Source organism: Mycteria americana, chromosome 1, assembly GCF_035582795.1.
Source record: "Mycteria americana isolate JAX WOST 10 ecotype Jacksonville Zoo and Gardens chromosome 1, USCA_MyAme_1.0, whole genome shotgun sequence".
NCBI lineage: Eukaryota > Metazoa > Chordata > Aves > Ciconiiformes > Ciconiidae > Mycteria > Mycteria americana.
This window is the reverse complement of record NC_134365.1, coordinates 211,916,130-211,937,933: the sequence shown is the minus strand read 5'-3', so window position 1 is coordinate 211,937,933 and position 21,804 is coordinate 211,916,130. Positions and strand designations below refer to the sequence as shown.

Here is a 21,804-nt window from a genome sequence, read left to right as displayed (position 1 = left end):
TGCATGTATGTGTGTATGCATACATATTACACACTCACACACATGTAAAAATATAATCCAAAACTGGTGCTTTTGTGTGTGTGTGTGTGTGTGTGTGTGTAGTGTTCTCCCTTTCTGTTTTGTTAAATATGCAGTGACTAGTTATTGCATATATTTTATTTTAATTAGAAATTTAATAAATAATTTTGACATGACACTTCATGGTACAGGTTTTATCTCTCGATCAACTATTTTCTGTTTTCTTTCTCTGTCACAGGGTGAAAGAATGATGTGATGGAGGTGAATATGGGCCGCTGGTCAGGCTCACGGCCACCTCCGTCATGCCTTGCCCTTCTGATTGTCAAGTTCCTGGCATCCATTTGCCAGGTAGCTCACGGGACCACCCCACTTGGCTTTCACTTTACACATTCCACTTACAATGCTACGGTGTATGAGAATTCGGCAGCCAGGACCTATGTCAACAGTCAAACGAGGATGGGCATTACCTTGGCTGACCTTTCATGGGATATCAAATACAGGATAGTGTCTGGCGATGACGAGGGCTTTTTTAAAGCAGAGGAAGTCATCATTGCTGACTTTTGCTTCCTAAGAATAAGGACTAAAGGTGGGAATTCTGCTATATTGAACAGAGAAATCCAGGACAACTATTTATTGATGGTGAAAGGGTCTGTCAGAGGAGAGGACTTGGAAGCATGGACAAAAGTGAACATCCAGGTTTTAGATATGAATGACTTAAGACCTTTGTTTTCACCAACCACGTACTCTGTCACGATAGCGGAAAGCACTCCTTTAAGGACTAGCATTGCACAAGTGACCGCAACAGATGCGGATATTGGGTCCAATGGTGAATTTTATTATTACTTCAAAAACAAAGTTGATCTCTTCTCAGTTCATCCTACGAGTGGTGTTATCTCCTTAAGTGGCCGGTTAAACTATGATGAGAAAAACAGATATGATCTTGAGATTTTGGCTGTGGACCGTGGGATGAAGCTTTACGGAAACAATGGTGTAAGCAGCACTGCCAAGCTTTATGTTCACATTGAACGTATAAATGAACATGCCCCAACGATAAATGTAGTAACCCATATTCCCTTCCCATCAGACAAGGAGCCTACCTATGCAGTTGTTAACATTGACGACCTAGATGAAGGAGCCAATGGAGAAATAGAATCTGTTTCTATTGTGGCTGGAGATCCGCTAGAACAGTTCTTTCTGACTAAAGAAGGTAAATGGATGAATGAGTACAAAATCAAAGAAAGAAAGCCTATTGACTGGGACAGCTTCCCATATGGTTATAACCTAACTCTCCAAGCCAAGGACAAAGGATCTCCTCAGAAATTTTCCGCGGTCAAACTGGTCCACATTGCTAGTCCCAAGAAAGAAAGTATCCCCATGAAGTTTGAAAAGGAGGCATATGATGTTTCGATCAGTGAATTTTCACCTCCTGGTGTGGTGGTTGCAGTAGTTAAACTGATGCCTGAACCACAGGGTGTGGAATATAGAATATCTCCCAGTGAGGAAGCTGAGTATTTTAAGATCAATCCGAACACAGGCCTTATTACTACTGCTCGTCCTTTGAAAATCATTGAGAAGGACCTCTATGAATTAGAAGTATATACGAACAAAGGTGGTGATTTAAAAGTGCAGGTTACTGTCAGGTTAGAAGATGCCAACGATCACACTCCGGAGTTCCAGCAGCCCTCCTACAGCTCGTTCGTCAATGAAAGCGTCCCTGTGGGGTCTAGCGTTTTGGCAGTTTCAGCAGTTGATAAAGATAGGGGAGAAAATGGATACATAACATACAGCATTGCCAGTCTGAACTCACTACCATTTACAATAAACCAGTTTACAGGTGTCATCAGCACATCTGAAGAACTGGATTTTGAGTCCTCACCAGAAAGCTACAGGTTCATTGTGAGAGCTTCCGACTGGGGTTCTCCCTACCGCCATGAAAGCGAGGTGAATGTCACCATATACATAGGCAATGTCAATGATAACAAACCCCTCTTTGAAAAAGTGGCGTGTCAGGGAGTGATTTCATCTGATTTTCCCGTTGGTGGTCACATCACTGCTGTTTCTGCAATAGACATAGATGAGTTAGAGCTTGTGAAGTACAAAATAATCTCTGGAAATGAACTTGGCATTTTTTATTTAAATCCTGACTCTGGTGTCCTGCAACTTAAAAAATCTCTAATTAATTCTGGCATAAAGAACAGCAATTTTGGCCTTAAGATAACAGCAACTGATGGAGAGAACTTTGCTGATGCTATGTTTGTTAATATTTCGGTGGTTCATGGGAAAGTGTCTTCAAAGACCTTCAGCTGTAGAGAAACTAGAGTTGCTCAGAAGTTAGCAGAAAAATTACTCAAAAAGGCAAAAGCAAATGTGAAGCTGAATTTGGAAGATGGTTTTCTCGATTTTTATTCTGTGAACAGGCAGGCACCACATTTTGACAAATCCTTCCCTACTGATGTAAAGGTTTCCGAGGATCTGCCAGTTGGTGCCACCATCCTGAGGATAAAAGCCTATGATGCAGACTCAGGCTTTAATGGGAGAGTAGTTTATACGATTTCTGATGGTAATGTAGATAGTTGTTTCAATATTGACATGGAGACAGGGGTACTTAATGTTCTTATGCCCTTGGACCGTGAAAAAACAGAGCTCTATCTCCTTAATATTACTGTTTATGATTTAGGTAATCCACAGAAATCTGCGTGGAGACTGTTGACTGTCACTGTGGAGGATGCAAATGATAACATGCCTGTTTTTTTACAGGACAGTTACTCAGTTAATATTTTAGAAAGTACAAGTCTTGGTACAGAGATTATCCAGGTAGAAGCCAGAGATAAAGACCTAGGATCCAATGGCGAAGTGACTTACTCAGTACTGACAGACACCCAGCAATTTGCCATCAACAGTTCCACGGGAATGGTGTATGTGGCTGATCAACTAGACCGGGAATCAAAAGCCAATTACACACTGAAGATTGAGGCCAGGGACAAAGCAGAGAGTGGCCATCAGCAGTTTTCCGTTGTGCCTCTGAAGGTGTTTTTGGATGATGTCAATGATTGTTCTCCAGCCTTTATACCGTCTAGCTACAATGTGAAAGTCCTTGAGGACCTACCAGTTGGCACTGTAATAGCTTGGTTGGAAACTCATGATCCAGATCTCGGCTTGGGAGGTCAAGTCCGTTACTCACTGGTGAATGATTACAACGGGAGGTTTGAGATAGACAAAGCAAGCGGCGCCATCCGCTTGAACAAAGAGCTCGATTATGAGAAGCAGCAGTTCTACAACCTGACTGTGCGCGCGAAGGACAAGGGGCGCCCGGTTTCTCTCTCTTCTGTTTCTTTTGTGGAAGTTGAAGTGGTGGATGTTAATGAAAATCTCTATACCCCCTATTTTCCTGACTTTGCCGTCATTGGATCTGTAAAGGAAAACTCCCGCATTGGTACAAGTGTTTTGCAAGTTGTTGCTCGAGATGAGGACTCTGGAAGGGATGGAGAGATCCAGTATTCCATCAGGGATGGCAGTGGCCTGGGGAGATTCAGCATAGATGAAGAAACTGGTGAGTTTTGTTTCTAATTTCCTTTTCCCTTCGTAGAGGTTTTTGCAAGAGCAAGGCTTAGGCATAATTATTTTCTACCCTTAACAAGAAGTTCAGTTCTTCATAAGAAGGCAAGATAAAATTATAAATAAGGATTTTCCAGGCACAGCAATGACATGATTTAATTACCTGGTTACATTCATCACTCTGTGGATGTGAAATAATACACATTCCTTTTCAGCAGCTATGTGATGACTCCATTTAGAAAGCATTCATAGTTATGGAATGACTCGCTTCCAGTCACTGTATTATCTGTTGATCGTTGTAAATTACTCAGGTCACCTCCACAGAGTCACAACGCTCATGACCTTGAATGCGGTGTTAAACCCATGAAAGGAAATAAGGAGCATGAAACAAGAATTATTTCATCCTAAAACCTATTTGTGATCTTGTTCTTATTGTTGGTGGGAGTAATTTTTCATGGGAGTTAGCAGTCTGGAATGATATGCCATTCTGTATTATACACTTTCTTGTAGCATGGTGTTCATCAGTGTTGGCATGCTTGTGTAAAGGTAGAAATACAGGGAAGGATGCTAACTGTAAACCAACCGTGCTAGCTTTCCGTTGGAGGTGGTAGTATATGAACATCGATGTTAGAAAATGGTATTAATAGAGTGAAGATTTTCAAGATGTTGAACTTCACTACTGCACCACCCTATTGGAAAATGTAGAAAATACTAAGTATAAAAGGCTATCTAGTAAAACACTTAACACACTGGCTATTTAAATGTCTGATAGCTGTTGGGAGTAATGGTGCAGCTGTGGTACTAGAAGTAGTGAGGAAATTAGAAAATATTAGTCAACAGTTTCAGAAATTATATTAAATATGTTAGGTCTGTGGGTTTACTGTGTTTTAAGCAGACTTTGTATGTCTTTTTCTAAAGCTTTTAATTGAGAATGTGGTATTAAAACATAAGATTAAAATGTATGTTTTGGCAAAATCAAACTGTTTAATCAAATGTCAACTTTCTAAACTGAACATTATGAAAAACAGACGACATTACAAATGCTGTGGATCGCGTCTGAGCATAAGCAGTGAAAAATATTTTTACTCTATTTGTGCTATAGTCTCTCTGCTGCAGCTGTGCACAGATGATACAGTCAATACCTTGTGTCCAGAAACATCAAACTTGAGTGTCAGAAGTCAAGAGGGCGCCTACTCTAATTTCCAGAAGCGTTAAGAACTCACATATCCTACGGTGCTAATAGCAGTTGAAGGCATTTGGGCAACATTACTTAGGCAGTTGAACATGAATTTCAATTTTAAGCTCCTGCATTTGAAAATTTTGGCCTACCTGCTTATTCAGTAGCATCAATTTCAGATAAATGGGTTCTTTATAAAGCAGTGGGGGACTGGTCCAAATGCTGCAGTGTTGGTCTGAAAATCTCAAGATTCAGTATTTATTGAACTGAAAGGAATTGTTAGGGAGAGTAAGTTAGTGCATGTCACTCATTAATAAATTAACCAGGGTTTTTACCCTGTGTCTAGACTAGTAGGGGCGATAGCCTGTAATAAGTTAGGGTCCCTGTTCAGTAAAGCACAAATCATGTTTTGACATAAGTGGGAATTGTACTCAATATTCCACATTAAAAATACTTAGTTTCTTTCCAGAACTGAAATCTAATGGGGGGGTGGGGGGTGGGAACCCCACAAACTGCACCCTGAACTTTAGAAGTTGCATATATTTGTCTGTCTTTCTCTTTCACAAGTATTTTCATGAAAATGAACCAACCCTATCACTTGTCTTGTTTCACTAAACTGTTCCAGAAGACACTTCATAATCCAGCAGATCAAAATACTCTTTTGGATTCTTTTTCTATCTGTTTTCCTCAACTGTTCAGTACAACTTAAGCCTTCTTGAAACCATCTTGGGGAGCACTTGGGTGCATAGCTGCAGCCAGGACAATGGGGAGAGCAGAGCTTGGGGGTTCAGGAGTTACTTTGAGTCGCACTGTTGTAACCTGAGTGCAGAATTTGACCTGCTGTGTCAAATAGGACACAGCATTAATACTCTGCTATTGAACTGGTGGCAACTTAAATGCTGCTGAATGATGAATCAGATTTCTAGCTGTAGAAAAGAGCTCAAGTCACATATTGAATTCATTTACAAAGCGATAGCTGTTTATTTACTTTCAGCGCAGTTAATTTGTCACTTTTAAACTGACCAACTCTATTGGCTTATGCACTGTCTCTCCTGAAATTTGTGAAGGTAAGCAGGAGTGTGAAGTACAACAAATCAATAGTTTTGGCTGCTGCCTTAATGAAAAGAAGACTGCAGTATCCATTATAATCATTAGGATATAAACTGGGCCAAATTCATCCTGATATGTGAGCAGGCTGGACTCCAAGCAAGTCTGTGCTTTCAGCAAAATTCTGCTCAAGTGCATTATTTTTATTCTTCTGCAACATTCCATCTTAATGGTGTCACCCCATGTGCAGAGTGAGATGTGCCTGTGCTCCCCGAGGCACATCGATACCGAGGACGGGAAACGGTGCAGAGATCCACACCACGCTGCCGCATGCCTGTTGGCATGGTGGCTTTATTCTTGTTCCACTATAGATGTATACAGGTGCATATAGGTGCATCTAACTCCACTGAACTTGACCTGGCTTGTGGTGTGGGTGCCACAATAAGCTGTTCTCCCTTCAGGTCTGGACAGTGGTTTGTGGTCAGCAAGCTTGGGAGTCTCCTCCATGTTGGCCAATATGGATCTCTCTGCATAGGGTATACATGCAAATCCTGGTGCTGTTGCAGTTTGATAAGAGATGTGCCATGGGGGTGAGCCTGGGATTTCCTTCCCACAGTGCTGCTGTTTGCCTTGTGTCACAGAGAATCGGTTTTGAGGATTATTGTTGCGTTACAGCATTCACTGTTAAATACTGTAGTTCATATGTGGTAGTAACCAGAAGCATAGCAAGCGTTTGCCAGCTAGAAGTATTTGCTGAAGTGAAATTTTACATGCATTTGGTCCCACAGCCTTGTGAATCACTTCCAAATTTGTTTCAGTGGATTTACTTTCCTTTTCCAGGATGCAGAGCCGGTACAAATTTGTAAATCACTAAAAACTCTCCTGAAGTAGAAGGCAGCAGTTCCTGACCTCCTCCAACTTCATCCCTGGTTTCCCACTAGTACCTTAGCCAGCAGACTACATTTCTCGTGGGTTTACAACTCAACTCATGGTTCATAGATAAAAAACTGGTTTAAGACTTTTCTAGAGGTTAAAAAAAAAAGGAGCTTTTTTTTTTAATAGAGGACTTATTTGTTGATTCAAGCCTCAATGGAGATTGAGTTTGTCACCAGCCTACGTGTATAGTACAAACTCATTTATTTCCTATCTTCATTGGCCTATTTATTGACTGTTGTCAATAAATGTCACAAGCTTGCCATTTAAGATCCCTGCATTGAGGGACATGTAATGTGATCCTGGCATTTATGGATTCCCTTTTCTCCTGTCTCCTGTTCAGAACTGCTTTTTTTTTTGTGTCCCTCTCATTCTCTTGGACTCCTGAGATGTAAGCTATATGATGAAATATAGTCATCTACAGTCAGAACTCATCACTGCAGGATTTCTTTATAGTCAACACAGAGAAATGGGCGATTGAGAAACATTATTCATTTTACCCTAAAGTAAGAGCATGAAATAAGTTGGATGAACCATGCTCTAAAAATGTGCATTTTTCTCTGAACTATGAAAGGTCCTTGTATGTCTAGCTCAGAGGTAGAGGTCTACACTAAACACCTTGCTTTGGTCAGATGTGACCCATCCCCGTGAACTGTAACCCAACTGTAAACAAGAATATATGCTGTCAGGTTCACATGCTAGATAATATGTGTAGAGTCCTCTCTACCGGTTTGTTGGTTTTAGCCTAATTTCAGGGAATTGTCTTTCAATATGAAGCCTGCACATAAATGTACTTCTAAAAATAAGAGCTGGAAATAAAGTTTTTAAGAACATAAGAGATGAGAATAGTGCAGCTAATATTTTACGATTTTTCATTTTCTGAGAATACAGTGCTGGACAGGAGCATCCCACCCTCTTTGCCACCTATGGAAAGCCATTAAGATCTGATGCTTTGACCTTACTTGAGGAAGTACGTGGTTACCTTCCCATTCCATAACTCAAGGGCTATGGAGAAGCTTGAGCCATTTCTTCATCTCTAGTACTGCTTCCCGCCTGGTGTGTTTCTCTGAACTCCTGGCCAGTCTGCTAATTGCAGTTCCTTAGAAGAGAATTGTGTAAAAAATCCTCTATATTTCCAGATTGTTGTAACACAAAATGAGCAGAGATCTGTTAAAGATTTTTGTGGGATGACAGTGTTGTCTGAGTGTTCATCCTAGCGATGGCTCTAATAGATATAACTAGTCTTCTGGAAATGGCCTCTGTCAAACATCCTCTACTGCCTTCATAAAACCCTGGATTTTCTCAGCTCAGGTATGTACACCCTCATAGTGCTGATGCCACAGCAAAATGGTGTATTTTTGCTGTCTCAGGAGCTGGTGGTGACTCCAGCAAATGCATATGGGTTTATGATACCACCTACCTTGGGTGACTAATTGCCATCTAGCAGTACCTCTTTTCTGGCCGCTGTGGGGACTTGGACAGCTAGTGAGACTTCCTGACTTCTCAAAAGGTTGAGTTAGATGAGATCAGTCCTAGCCTAAATGCTGACGTCTTCCTTCTCATTTTTTAATGATTTGCGGTTCAGCTAAACAGCATTTTTGACTCAAGCTCCACTTTTTAGTCTGGCATGTGTTTCTACTCTGTGCACAGTTGATGTAACAGCCTGGCACTCAAAGAGTTTCTATATTTACCCCTACGCTACCCGTGGATGTACTAGTAATAGCAAATGAACGAAATGAGTTATAGAGGAGCAGAGAGACTAGACACGCTCAGCATCTTCTGCTGCAGTCTTCTGTAGGCTTGATCCGAGTTGGTGTGGTAGTGCCCCAGGATGCAAGGAATGGCTAACTCCACTGCATAGGTGGGAAAACTGAAGCAATAAGTCTTTTTCTGCTTCTCAGGAAAGCATTGAAACATCTTCTTAAGTCCTATTGAAACTGAACATGGAGATAAAATAGTGGTATTAATGAAATGCTTAGGGTATCTTTAATGTTCTTGGAAAGCCCATAAGCATGGACTTAAGCAACACTTTCAAAACTCACTAACCTCATTTCCTAAGGTTATTCAGGAGTCTGAGTCCCCTTATTTTCATTGGAACTTTAAATTTAGGCATTAGCTGGCCCTAATTTCCACCCCTGTAGAGGCCCCCTGATAAGAACATGAGCTGGAGATTACCCTGTTAACTTGTTATCTTTAGGTGTTTTCAGCCCTGAAATTCAAATGAATAAGCCAAGCCTGTCTTTCATGGTGCTGAAGTCTTAAAGATACTATTAAATGGAGGTGGAGTGCAAATTACTACAGACTCCATGGATTTATTTATGGTGCCAAGGATAGCAGTCGGATCTTCTATTTTGATACCTTTTAAGGTACCTCATGAGTGATAGAAATTCCTGACAGACTGTGGCTGGAGTCTAAAAAGAAGCCAGTCGGTGTTGGAAAACCCTAATCATGTCTTCAAACGATTAATAATGGAAACTAGAAACACCAGATGATATAGTTTACACTAAAACAGACCTGCCTGCACTGTTATATCTGTCTGGCAGAAGGGAATAAATTTATTGCTTCAGACTCTTTGCATCTTGTCACTGTCTTCTGAAATAGTTTTCAGTTATTGTGTATGCAAATGAAGGATACTTTTATTTATTACAATTTGAGTGGTCTGATAAATATTTATGTGGGACCATTACTAGCATTTCCTTGAAACAAAATCAAGTAAAAATGAAAATGGTTTGTGATACATGATTTTTTTTCCTCTCGATTGTTTAATTTTATGAAAGTGTGTAGGAGGTGGTGGGTAAATCTGGGCAGACTCACTTGTAGAATTGAATTAATTGTAGAGTTTTGAGGCATTAGTTTTGCATATGTTCTTCATTTTCCTGGTGAGCGTACGCAAATTTCATTGGTCAGAGCCAGTATTTTGGAGCCACTTAATTATCCCGGGCTTCTAAAACCAGTTTTAATGTAACTGCAGGCCATACAACAAGAGAAGTGCCAGTGGGTGTTGCTGGGAGGTGGCTCAGGAAAGGGGGATGCTCGCGAGGGAGGCATTTGCAGCCGCCACTTGGGACTGGAGCTCGTCAGTCCTCAGCCCGGCCACGGTGGTTCTCCTGAGCAGCCTCTCTGGGAAGGAGTGTGCCAGACGGATCACGGAGCACGGTCCTGGCCAAAAGCTGGTCTGTCATCCTGTATCCGTGTCAGGCATGAATAAAGCATTCCTGGGAACAGCTATTTCTGAGTCTGCGGTCCTGTGTTATCATTGTTCTGTGAGTTATCTCTGGCAGCTTTTAATAGCGCAAGCTTTCCTTCATTTATGATTTCCAATATTAGGAAAGTAATTGTTAACATTTTTCTTTTTCTTTAAAATTAGTTGTGGTGGAAAACCAAGGTTTTTTGATAACTTCTGTGTCTGTGTGTTTATAATTTCCCTGTCATTTGTAGCTGTAAATTAGTAAAGGAACAAGGCTTGTCTTGGTTTCACTGGAGTGAATTTGTTTAAGTTTTTATTTAATAATATGAACCCTAAAACAATGCATCAGCTTATGAAAAAATTTACTTTAAAGGGCCTTAGTATCATTGTGACATACTTTGAAAGTTTCCTAAGTGAGGCCAGTCATGCAGAATTGTTCCATTCAAGCTGTTCAGCTCTCTTGGCTTTATACCCCATAAAACAGCTCAAGATGTACAATTTTTTTAGCTAGCTGTAATTTGCATGTTTTCCCTTCTTTGGAAAATGTCTAGAGATTCTCCTTTATTATTCAGGATGCTCCTGATGATAGGGCATTTTGTCTCAATCTCCGAGTAATTTATTTATTAATAAAGAAATGCACAGTTTGTATTTCCTCCTAGATGTTACCTTTATCACCCTTGAGATTTGTTTCCAAGAGTATTATTTTGTACTGTCGTGTTATTCTCTCCCTTAGCATGTAAGCCCAGAAGTGACCCCTACATTTTCCTGTGCATCACAGTCCGTTAAATTATACACAAGTGCTTCTGCAGAAGGCTTATGTCCAAAGTGTCAGTGATGGGACCAAGCCACAAGGTAGCCAGTTAGATGAGACTGGAGGAAAATTGAATTCCAGTGTTTGGTGTTCAGTCTGAGCATCTGAGCACCGGCTTTATCCTGGCATCACTTCAGACCATGATCTGCCTTCCCATGTGAGCAATTCACGATAGTTCAAAAGAAACAGGAGAAAAATCCCTTTTAGCTCTTCCAAGGCACCAATGGAAGCCCAAGGGTGTTGAGAAGTGATGTTGTTAATGCAAAACTGCAAGCTTATGAGCATGTGGAGGGCAATATGAGCAGTGCTGTCCTCCTGGGACATAGAGAGGAAGATGTTTCAACAGTGTCTAAGATTATGTGGAGCCGCTTTGGTGTACTGCCTAATCCTTTCCTGAAACAGGTCCAAGAGAGAGGAATGTCCAGCGGCAAATAAAATCGAAGACACATCCTGCCGTCTGAGCCTTGCAGCAGGTTGTGTGGCTTTTTTAGGGAGCAGGAGAACTGGGCAGAGTTGGTCATGGGTCTGGTTTGGAGCAGAGATCGGTGGTAACACTGGACTATCAAAAATATAAGTCCATGTATCTCTTCCTCTGCTTCAGTACCTACGCAGGCTCCAGGATTTACCTTGGAAGCTGGAGTGAAGGGTGCTTTTTACGAAGCTGTTTGCAGTTCAAGGACTACAAGTAATGGCAAATGAGGCACTTGTCTGGAAAGCTCTTCCAATCTTTCATTGCTCCCATTGCTAAAAAATTGTGTCATATTTAAGGCTGTTTGGCTAATTTCAGTGTTCAAGTCTTGGAACTTGTTAGGTTTTTGTCAGCAAGGTAAAAAGAAAATACAAAAACAAGTCCTTTCGCTGTCAGATCTCTTTCTCTTCGTACGTACATGTTTACCTGAAAATAGATGCTGGGAGATTAGCTTCTATAGCTCATGGAACAGATTCTTTTAATCTGTAGTCTGCTGTTTAATGTAAACATCTTTATTACATTTTATACACTTATGGTGTCTTATTAGCATTGAAGTGTTGCCAGTAAGAAATAACTGAGAGAAAGCCAAAGTGAGTGCATGTGGGGAGGGAGTTTTAATTGCAGTTGGTTTGAATTAGGTGTTCACACTAAAAAATTTTTGTATTTCTCAGAGTTAAGTTGTCCACTGGTCTCAACCTGATCATTTTGCCCGTGCCTAAGAAAAAAGGGGTAGATCCGTTTAGTAGTTTGTTACCTCTTTCTCTTTTTATGGGGATGTTTTGAGGACAGCTCTGCAGGCTCTGTGCCTCCAGAGTTTTGCAGAGCGCAGGGCAGGGACGTGGGGTGGGAAGCTGTCTGATCTCTCACTGCCGGCTGGGCCCTGGGCTGCCCTCCCTGGCACCATAATTAGGTGACGTGGGCAATAAGTTGGACACGTAACATGGGGCAGTGCTCATCTCATATGGCTTCACCCCCCTGGTTAAATATCTCATGTAGGTTGGACATGAACATGTTGCTCAGCTCAGGTGAGATGAGTCCTACTCCAGGTGGTGAAATGTGGTCAGGTGGGTCCTGCCCGTGGTACCTGCCCTCTGCTTGGGCAAGCCCTGCTGTGGTGTACCATGGGAGTGGGAAGTGCATGAAGATGTAGGACTGTGCTTGGCTTCCTCTGTGCTCTCTGCATCAGGGGAACGGGAAAGAAAATGGGGAGCGTGGGTCTGCAGAGACCTGTGCTACCCTCTAGCGCATTCCCCTGGCTAAATGCCTGGGGACATAAGAACGTGCTGCAGAGCTTACCTGCCTCTCCGTTTAGACACACGTGTTGGTTTTTTGCTCTTGGAGGTCTGTACCATGTCCTGTAGATAGTAAACATACAACATCTTTATAGCCAGCTGCGCCTCAGCTTTGCAGCTGGTCCCCAGTGGTGACAGTGTGGTTACCACAACCCCTCCTCGAGAGGGAGGCAGCCTGAAGATGCTTCTCTTAGGAAATGCTTTTCAGTTACTTTGATGATATTTTCATCTTGGAATTGAACAAAATGTGCTCACTGTACATGTACAAGTGACGGTTCTGCGAGGTGACGGACTGGAGAGGTGTGCAGCTCTGGGGCTAAGGGGATGCTGAGGTTTGGGTCTGGCTTGAGCTAGGTGGATGCTTTTGCCAGTGAAAATCAGTTTTTAGTTATAAACCTGAGCTCGTGGTCATTAGCGCTGATGAATAGTCATCCTAGCGACTATAAGGAATGAAATTAAACTTTCCTGCTTTAATTTATGTCAGGACTAATTATGAAGAAGTGTTTACATTCGCCTGAGAGTAATCTGATTGTCTGTGGTTTCAATAGCTCTCTGTTTCCACAGTGTGATGGCTAGATGTGCCCGTCTTTCACAATTGAAGCCTTCGGTTTTTCAATTTTACTAAAATTTGCATAACAAATTCATTTCTGATTTTAGATCATTGCAGCCCATAATGAATTATATGCATAATTATTTGGGGGTTTTTCCTCTTCATTTGAAAGTTTTACTGTGAATTTGTGTTCTGGAAATGTAACTTTACACATAGGTCATTAAAAATAATTTTGCTTCTCACCACTGGTTCATTTTATAAGGTAAAGATTTTGCAAAAAGAAAAAAAAAACAAACCATAACTGTGAATCAGTTAAATTTTTAATAACTTTTTTTTCCCCAAAAGCTTTATTTTTATGAGAGAACAACTATGGGATTTAATTAAATTTGCCAGAATACTTCACAGTCCCAGAACACCTTTCATCTAAAGTACACAAATTATTTTTCACATTTTAATGAAGGAAGTTCTTTGATGTACAACGTTTATGTAGTTTCCCATTTTACTGAAAGGGTGTGAGAGGTGTAGATAAGTTAGTAGTTTGATTCTTTTTCTTTGGGGGCGGAGGAATGACAGTGTAGAAGTTCATTAAAACGAGTGGGAACTTGAGGTGTTCAGCATCTCTGTGATGAAGCTGTACTTGGCCGTAGCATACAGCGGCGGATGGGACAGATTTTTCCAACTCCCAGCATGTCTTTCCATGCGAGATCACCCTTCTTAGGCTATACAGGATCTTGGAGCTGGTTTTAAAAGAACTGGATTTTATTGTTTCTTCTTGAGATGGTGTTTAAAGATGAATTGGTTGGTGCTGCACTGTTTCTGTTGGCTGTCTTAGGTGGAGTTTATTACCTTGCCTTAATTATTATTAAGCAGTAACTTTTAGGTGATGGCAGATGGCAGTCCAAGCCATCATCAGTGATTAACGCAGCTTCCTATGGGATGATAACCTTATATTTTGCCGCTGCGGGGAGAGCACTGGATAGTGGCAAGCACCAGCAGCGTGACCCAGGCCAGGGACAGCCGGATACCTGGGCTGCCCGCAGCGGCTCTCAGGGCTGCTGGCAGCTGGAGGGGGATTGGAGTGAAACCTCAGCGGGACTTTGGGGTGATTCTTCTGGGCAGTGCTGGGTGCTCTGAGCGGCTGCGGGTCCTTCCCAGGGATGGGGCAGCCTCCCTCGCTTTAACCTTTCCCAGCACTGCCCTTCAGAGACACCTGCCTATTCCTTCTCCTTAAGGAAATCCTGAATACAGCAGATTCAGCCCACGTGAGCTACTTCCATTAGAATCCTTGCAAACATTTAACGTGTGATTTTTCCTCCCACAGTACCAGAGATGGGGAAGTGTGTTCTGTGCTTTCGGCGCCTACATGTAGAGCAAATTAATGGTGTGTCTTCATCTCTGCGACGAGCAGTTACACCAGCCATTTGCTAATGAGATGAGGTGCTTTTTGTGAGCGTGCGGCTCCTTTGCATCCTAGTGTGGCTCTACCTTTAATGAGATATTTTCCTTTTAGGAACATGTAGTTCAGTGTGGGCAGCAAGCTGCTTCTGAGGTGCAAACTGTCCTTCTGGAGAACGGCAAAATAATAAAAAAGGAAGATTCTGCCTACGGTGACATTTGGAGATGAGATGGGGACTGTTTATGAGGCAGGAACAGGACTGGCACTTAGCTATGCTGGCTAAAGGGTAAATGGCAAAATCTTTTTAATAAATGTGACCAAACGAATTTAGGACTGCTGACTCTAGAGTTTGGCCCCCCATCAATTTATTGTCAAAACCCATTGTTGCTTCTCTCTAAAGATGGAAGGTAATATCTAAATTATATCTGAATTATCTGAACTATAAAGATTGAATTTGTTGATGCTGGAAGTGGAAAAAAACCCATTCTACTGGTGGCTGGCTGCAGCCATTGCTGTGATGCAAAGTGTCGTACTCCTGTATTGTTAGGAGCACAGAAGGGTTCGTGTTGTCTTTATGTAAACATACCAGTGTTTGAAACTTTTTGCATATGTTTCAGCTCTTTCATGGGGATTTCCTTTAATTGCTTAATCTTTCATAATGAACATTAATCTGTCACTGGCAAAGATAAAATCCAGCTAATTCTCAGAAAATCTGTTTCTCTTTCTCTGTACCCACAAATTAAATCTCCTCTAAATACCAGTTGGAAGCTCTGTCTAGACACTGAACGTGGTCAGAAATAACCGTGTGGTCACAGGGAGGATAACTATGCTGCTTTACGCTGTTGGTCATGGTGCAGCACGCTTTGACAAGAGGGTTTCAGCTCCTGGAAAGTTCCTGGAGGGGATGGGAACCTCTGGCAAAGGAGCTGTGATCCCCTTCCCCAGGTCACCTAGGTCCAGGAGATACCGTCTTCCCCACCATGTTTCCTGAAGGGCTGGTCTACACAGAAAAACCAGCTTGTTCTGGATTAACTTGAATTGCTTGTGAAGAATCCCATCTTTGCAGTAAAATAAGCCTGTGATTCCCAGCTCCCTTTAACCTGTTCTGACCGCGATAAAGGCAGCCCATTCCTGGCCTTGACTGCTGCTTCCTACTACATCCGTGCAGTGGCTATTTTTTCATGTAGCCACTTGGTAAGCCAGTTCAAGAGGGCAATCAGAGGAGAACTCAACTGTTTTGGAGAAAAGAAGTGAGAGGATCAGTTCCCCGGTTGGATTTATGGGCCCTGCAAACACTAGGCATTTTGGTGGAGGTAGAGAAGGGACAAGGTAGAAAAGATATAAAGTTGAAGGTTGGGTTGCCCTTTTGATGCTTGTGTGATCTTATGCTGGATTAATATGACTGTGACCCCATGGGTTTGAGAGCATCCACACAAGGAGTTGCACTGGTATAGCTGATGTCATTAAAATTCATACTGAGCCATATATAGACATTTCCAACTTGTCCATGTAGGAAATTTGTAACTCCCTATTTTGTAGAGGTTGCACGATGGAGAGTCGTCCTGATAAACCAGAAGTTATTTTAGCAGGATGGAGGAATGGCTTGGAAATAATACAGGGCGAGAGCTGCTGCTTTGTCCTGGCTTTGGTGCGGAAGCAGCAGCTGTGATGGAGCGAGCAGGATGTGTGCTAACACGGGGATTCGGTGTGTTAGCTGATTAGGATGCTTATTTGCTACGTGGTGTTTATGGTGTGGGCCCCCGAGCCTCGAGCTGAAATCACAAGTCAGAGCAACTATCCGATGGACAAAGCTGCTTACGATACGCTAGAGAGAGAGATAAAATCCCTCTGGCAGTGCAACTAACCTTTTCATGCCTCACTTTACCTGTCTGTACAATAAGTCTAATGATCATCACATTGTCAAAGGCATTTTTGTCCCAGTTGTGAGTCTTGCATGATTAATGGCTTTAAAATGCTATGAGTGATCTTGATGGAAACATGTATCAAAATGCATTGCAGCAGTTGTGTGTAATGCCGTCACTTGGTATTGGGAGTGGGAGGGTGTTAAAGGAGAAGTCCCTTCAGGAGTCCCTTCTTTCCCAGTCTAATCTCCAAGGAGAACTGTAGAATTGCAGTGACCTATTTAAACTAGTACATTTATTCCAAATAATTAACTATAGAAATGTTACATTGACTACACTGGACATACCCAACAGCCGTGAGCTCAGGTTGCCCGATTGTTCCTTTCAGCCTTCTGGGGCTGAATGATGCTCCAAAACCTGGCTTACTGCAGTGTTGGATGGAAACAAAATAGAAAATAAATTTCAGGATTAAATGAGACGAATATGTACTGTTGCTCCCTGCCTGCCATAACCGCTGTGTCTGCATTTGGCCTAAGGGACTGGCTGTAGCTCCATGCTGCAGCTAGTCCTATGATGCACCACTTTAAGGGGGTAAAAAATGCAGCCACAGTATTTTTTTAGCCATTTTTGCCAGTTGTGGAGCTGATGGCTAGAGGTGGAAAGGGCTGTTGGACGTTCCCCTTGGTAAAACATTCCTTGTAAGAAATAACGGGAGACCATTTTGGTGGACTTGGCAGTGTTTGGAGGAGTTGTGTTCCTGCCTCTCGGGCACTGTGGGAAAAAGCTGCTTGGATGTTCCTGAGCCAGATAATACTTTCTGTGATACCGTAAATAATTTATCGAGGGTACAGGGTGAGATGGGGCTCTGCTACTAACCGGAACCAGATGTTTTGTGCCGGGTTATCCCCTGGAGAGCGGGAGGACCTCCAGCCCTGCACAGCCGGCGGCGTGCCCGAGCTGTGAGCTGCTTGCCAGCAGTGCTGGCCACCCCCGGCTGCGGCACAGCCGATGGCAGAGCACATCCAAAATGTGCTGCCTCTGCATCCGTGCCGTGGTTTGATGCACACAACGTGAGCGTAGCAAGGTAGGAAGGCTATAGGCGAGGGCAAGGCACACTGGGAGCTCAGTCGATACTTCTCTCTTCATTTACCTTAATAAACAGTTTCGGCAGCTACTAGCTAACCTGCCTGCTTAGAGTAATTGCCGTGTCAGTAAGGAGCCCTGCCATGGTGTCCTTGTTTTAAATCCAGTACGAGGCTCACCAGAGAGGTGACAGGAATTAATCTGAGCAACTAATTCCCATTTTTGGGCTTGAGGCCAGGTGGTTCGAGGCAGCACGCAGAAGCCGGGGAAGCAGATTAATGCTGCCTGCAGCACGTGATATTTTGGCTCGAAAATGTGCTAAAGGAACGCATCTAGCATGGCTTCACTGCCTTGCCAAAATGTTTGCTAGGTTATGTGGCATAAAAGAGGGTAGTAGTTCTTTTAGGGAAGAATGCTCCGCTGTCTCGTATTCTTCCCATTTTCCCACTCTGTTTCAATAACCGTATTGACTTCTACCCCACAATCAGCACTGCAGACCTCTCCTTTCTTTCATGTGATGCTTGACCTTCTCTGGTTTTGTTGGATTTTGTTTGTTTTATTTTGTTGGGGTTTTTTAGTTCAGTGTGTGGAAGTGTCTTCCTTCCCAGTACAATCTAAATTTCAAGCTACTCCCCATCAAACCTCCTATTGTCTCCACATTGCAGTACTTTAACTCCAGAACCATTTTATTTTTTCTTTTCAGTTTTTCATTAATCTGGAACTAAAGCACAGAGATGGAACTCTTCCTAAAGATTTCAGGGATCTGTTGCTTATCGTGGTTGGGAATAATCTCATGTGCCAGTGTCACAGCCTGACCTGGCTGTGCAGGGTTAAGGCTCGGTAGTGCAGAAAAGGAGTTTTTATTTAATGGAAGTGCCTAAGGACAAGGCAAATGCAAAGATTAGTGATGCTACAGCCTTGGTTGAGTTGCTTGATGTCACTGAAGTTAATTTATTTATTGAATTATGTGTTCCAAAGATGTGGAAGCCTTGGGATGGAAGATATTACAAAGACTTTAAAGAATTATTAAACGACATGGCAATAAAATGCTTTTCCCTGTCCCTAATCATTCATATGTTGTCCTTTTTTTTGTGAAAATGGCTTTGTGTTTCTAACCAGCCAGTAAGGAAGGAGGTCTCTAGGTAGTGATATTGCTAATGGTCATAAGCAAAGGCAACACGCGGAGGGAATGTGTGCTGAAGGTAATGTTCCATGGTCCTTGTCACCAGCCTCCGTTTTGACTTTTTCATTTGTGGTGGCGATGAGCAATGTTAAGAGTGTCTCCTGGGCAACATACTGCCTGTGTGGTGTGATTTATGGACCACTATTTTAGAGAAGCCACAATACTCTGCTTCATTCTGAAGAGAGCTTTAAGAACATACAAAAGTTGGGAAAATATTATCTGTCTTTTAAAAACAAGATTCATGAACAGATGTATATATCTATTCTGTCACCATACAGATGGGCAGAACATGTTTAGTTGTCATGGCAGCAAAATGTACAGTATTGCAGATGAAAAAGAAATTAAGAAAAAAAAGTACTGTCTTGCCAGTTGTTATAACATGGCAGCAGCTGCTGAATTTGAGTGTTATTGTCCTGAAACTTCAACTCGAAATCCTCCAGACCACGTTTCTCGTCAGTGACAATATCTGCGTCCTGTAACCTTCCTGAGATTTGCCTTCCGAGCTCTTCACCCTGGGAGGCATTGGCATTTTCACCTCTAGTTATTTATTTAGATACAGTTTCTCTCTTGAATAGGAACTGGACAGTAAGCAGTAGATGGATATCTCTGTTCTCCTAGAAACTCCTAGATAAATTAATGTTTCTATTTTGTTGTTAATTGAGATTTCCGTATTGCTGAGCGTGATGGGTTGCTGAGCGTGGTTCCACCCTTGATGTTAGGGTGGAATAGGAACTATTTAGGCTCTAATCAAAATTCCTGTATGTCTCTACATAAAATGAGCAGATCTGTCTACATGTTTAGACCAAAGTAAAACAGTCTCCTTTATATTATATTACATACTTTTTGCTAGATAATATTGACAATATTTTTTAAATCTCACATTTTGCTATCTGATTTTTATTTTCACCATTGCAGATATTTGGAAACAAAACTATAAAACTTCTTTGTGGCTGTTAATTTCCCTTTCTGCTCTCCTAGGCATGAGTGGCAAAGCAGCTGTAGATTACTACACTGCATGGCCATGTTTTAACTCTCCCTTCAATTGCTTAATTAAATTTACGAAGAAATAGTGTAGCGTATTTGTATTATTCATCGGGATATTCTGCTCTGAAAAAACAGTCCATGAAAATGAAATGAGACAATTCAGAGGACTGTGTTGTGGTGATGGTGGGAGAGTGCGGGGTCGCTTGCCCACTAGCACAGGGTCGGGCCGTGCTGAGTACCTACAGCCCCGAGGGCTCAGGCCATGGCAATAATGGACCTTGAGGGTGGCCTTGGTCTCTCCATAACGTCTGAAATGGGTGTACATGCACCCATCAGGTCTGCACCCCTGCCGGTGCAGGGTACTGCTATTTCACCTGGGGCACAAGTACAAGTTATGTGCTAATATCAGCAGGCATTACAATTCTTGCCAATGGGCACATGAAGGGATAGTAGCCATTAAGTAGTTGTCTACAGTAAACTCAGAGCCGTCATCAAAATTACTTCTACTGCCATGTCATGCTGGATGGTTTAAACTGATTTTTAAACTCTTTTCGAAAAAAAGAGAAGTGAGAGTTTTACCTTCCACCTGACTTCACTTCCGGTTGCTGGTACCAGTTATCTGCTCTGTGGGTTTTGTGTAATATTGCAAATATTTTGGGTCCATCTTCTTGGTTACTGCAAATGAGGTGTAGTCATTTCCATTTAAATGACCATTTTTTTTCCCTAGCTGCTTGAAGCAGTGTTTCATTTTTGGAATAAATAAACAGAGTGCCAGGCTCTCTGAAGGTCAAAACTGTTTACAGAGCTCTTCCCTGCTTGGCTTTTGTTTTCTCAAAAAAAGAAAAAATTAAATTGGGATTTCTGGGATTTTAGGATTAGTTAATGTATTTACCCAGCCTTTAAAAGGTAATTTTCATGGGATAGAGAGATCTTGTTTACAATGTGTATAAAAAGATTAAAAGGAATTAATTTAATTGTGTAAGACTATTAAGTAATCTCCTGCCTTCTGCTGTGAACCTATCATACCTTCAGCTGTGTTACACTTTCTATTTCTACTTCTTCTTAATCTTCAATTAACTAGAAAGCTTTCTGCCATTTTTTAATTCTTTCTCTTATTCCCTTCCAAGACCTTCTCTAGCAAATTCATACATATCCTGGTATGTCCTCTCCACCTGTCTGTCTGTCATGGGTTTTCTTATTGTCCCTGCCACCAGCATGGGGCCCTGATTCAGCTAAGTGCTTTTAACCCAATGAAGCCAGTGGGATTTAAATATCTGAGTGTTTTGGAAGAGGATTAACTTTACTGAACTCAGCCCTTTATGCAAGCAGTGTTTCAGTCTGTGTAGCAATGTGTAGATGGAGAGCTGAGCCAGAGAGAAGATGCCACTGAGAAGAAAGATGTGCTCGCAGTCAGCTTGCAACCACTGAATATTGAGGAGCCTTCTGTCGGTACGGTTTAGGCTTTTAAATTCCTCTGTAAATCCAAACACCTATTGCCAGAGTTCAAATCCAGTGAACCAGTCACAGGACTGGCCCATCCTGCTGGGTCCGTCTTCTCCTCTTCACCAACACAATCTTGCTCCTACCTAAGGAAGAGAAGTGACTCAGCATGGGGGAAGAAGTTAACGGCCAGCCTTGCCTTGATGTAAATGCCAATGTTTTAATTTATATCACCTAACGAGAAGATGTCCTTACTGAGGATGATTTCTCTTTCCCACGTCATCTCCTCCTCCTTTCACAGCTGCTGTTTGTTTCTTCTCTTTCCTTTGCGTGATCCTTAAGTCTTTACTCCTTGTATACAAGGGGCCAGCACCGTGATGTCTTCTGCCTTTACTCACAAAACAAGACCAATAAATCTTTGCATTGAATTGCTGCCAGACCCTTGCATTGTCTCTTGCAACAATCTCTTTCTGTCTTCTCCTAATGACTGCAGGCTTTTCTTTCCAGGCAGATGGAGTGGTAGCTCCCCCTGAAAGGGTCTTGCCCTGCACGGACCCAGAGTCTCCTCTTTCTTTTCTTAATCTCAGCCTTATTGTGCTGCTGCTGTTCTTCAGAGTAGCCCATGTAATGAAGGAGCACAAGTGCCGCTGAAAGTCAGATTTCCTAAATCTTTTTTTTGGTACGTTTGAAAATCCAACCTTGTTTCTGTATGGGTAGTAAGGCCAAGAGCCACAAGAATGCCAATGTCCTCATGCTTTCCTATGTGCCTAATTTTGTGTGTTTCTGGGTCAGAATTTGTGTTTGAACTTACTAGGGC

The 21,804-nt window shown here is 42.1% G+C and overlaps 1 protein-coding gene across 1 annotated transcript in view; it reads left to right on the top strand.

The window, feature by feature from the left end:
• The first annotated feature begins 273 nt into the window (after window positions 1-273).
• Window positions 274-21,804, top strand: part of FAT3 (FAT atypical cadherin 3) — a 330,887-nt gene continuing 309,356 nt past the window's right edge. Inside the window, exon 1 of the mRNA XM_075491129.1 lies at window positions 274-3,568. Coding sequence (XP_075347244.1) covers window positions 274-3,568 — 3,295 coding nt within the window. The remainder of the gene's footprint in view (window positions 3,569-21,804) is intronic.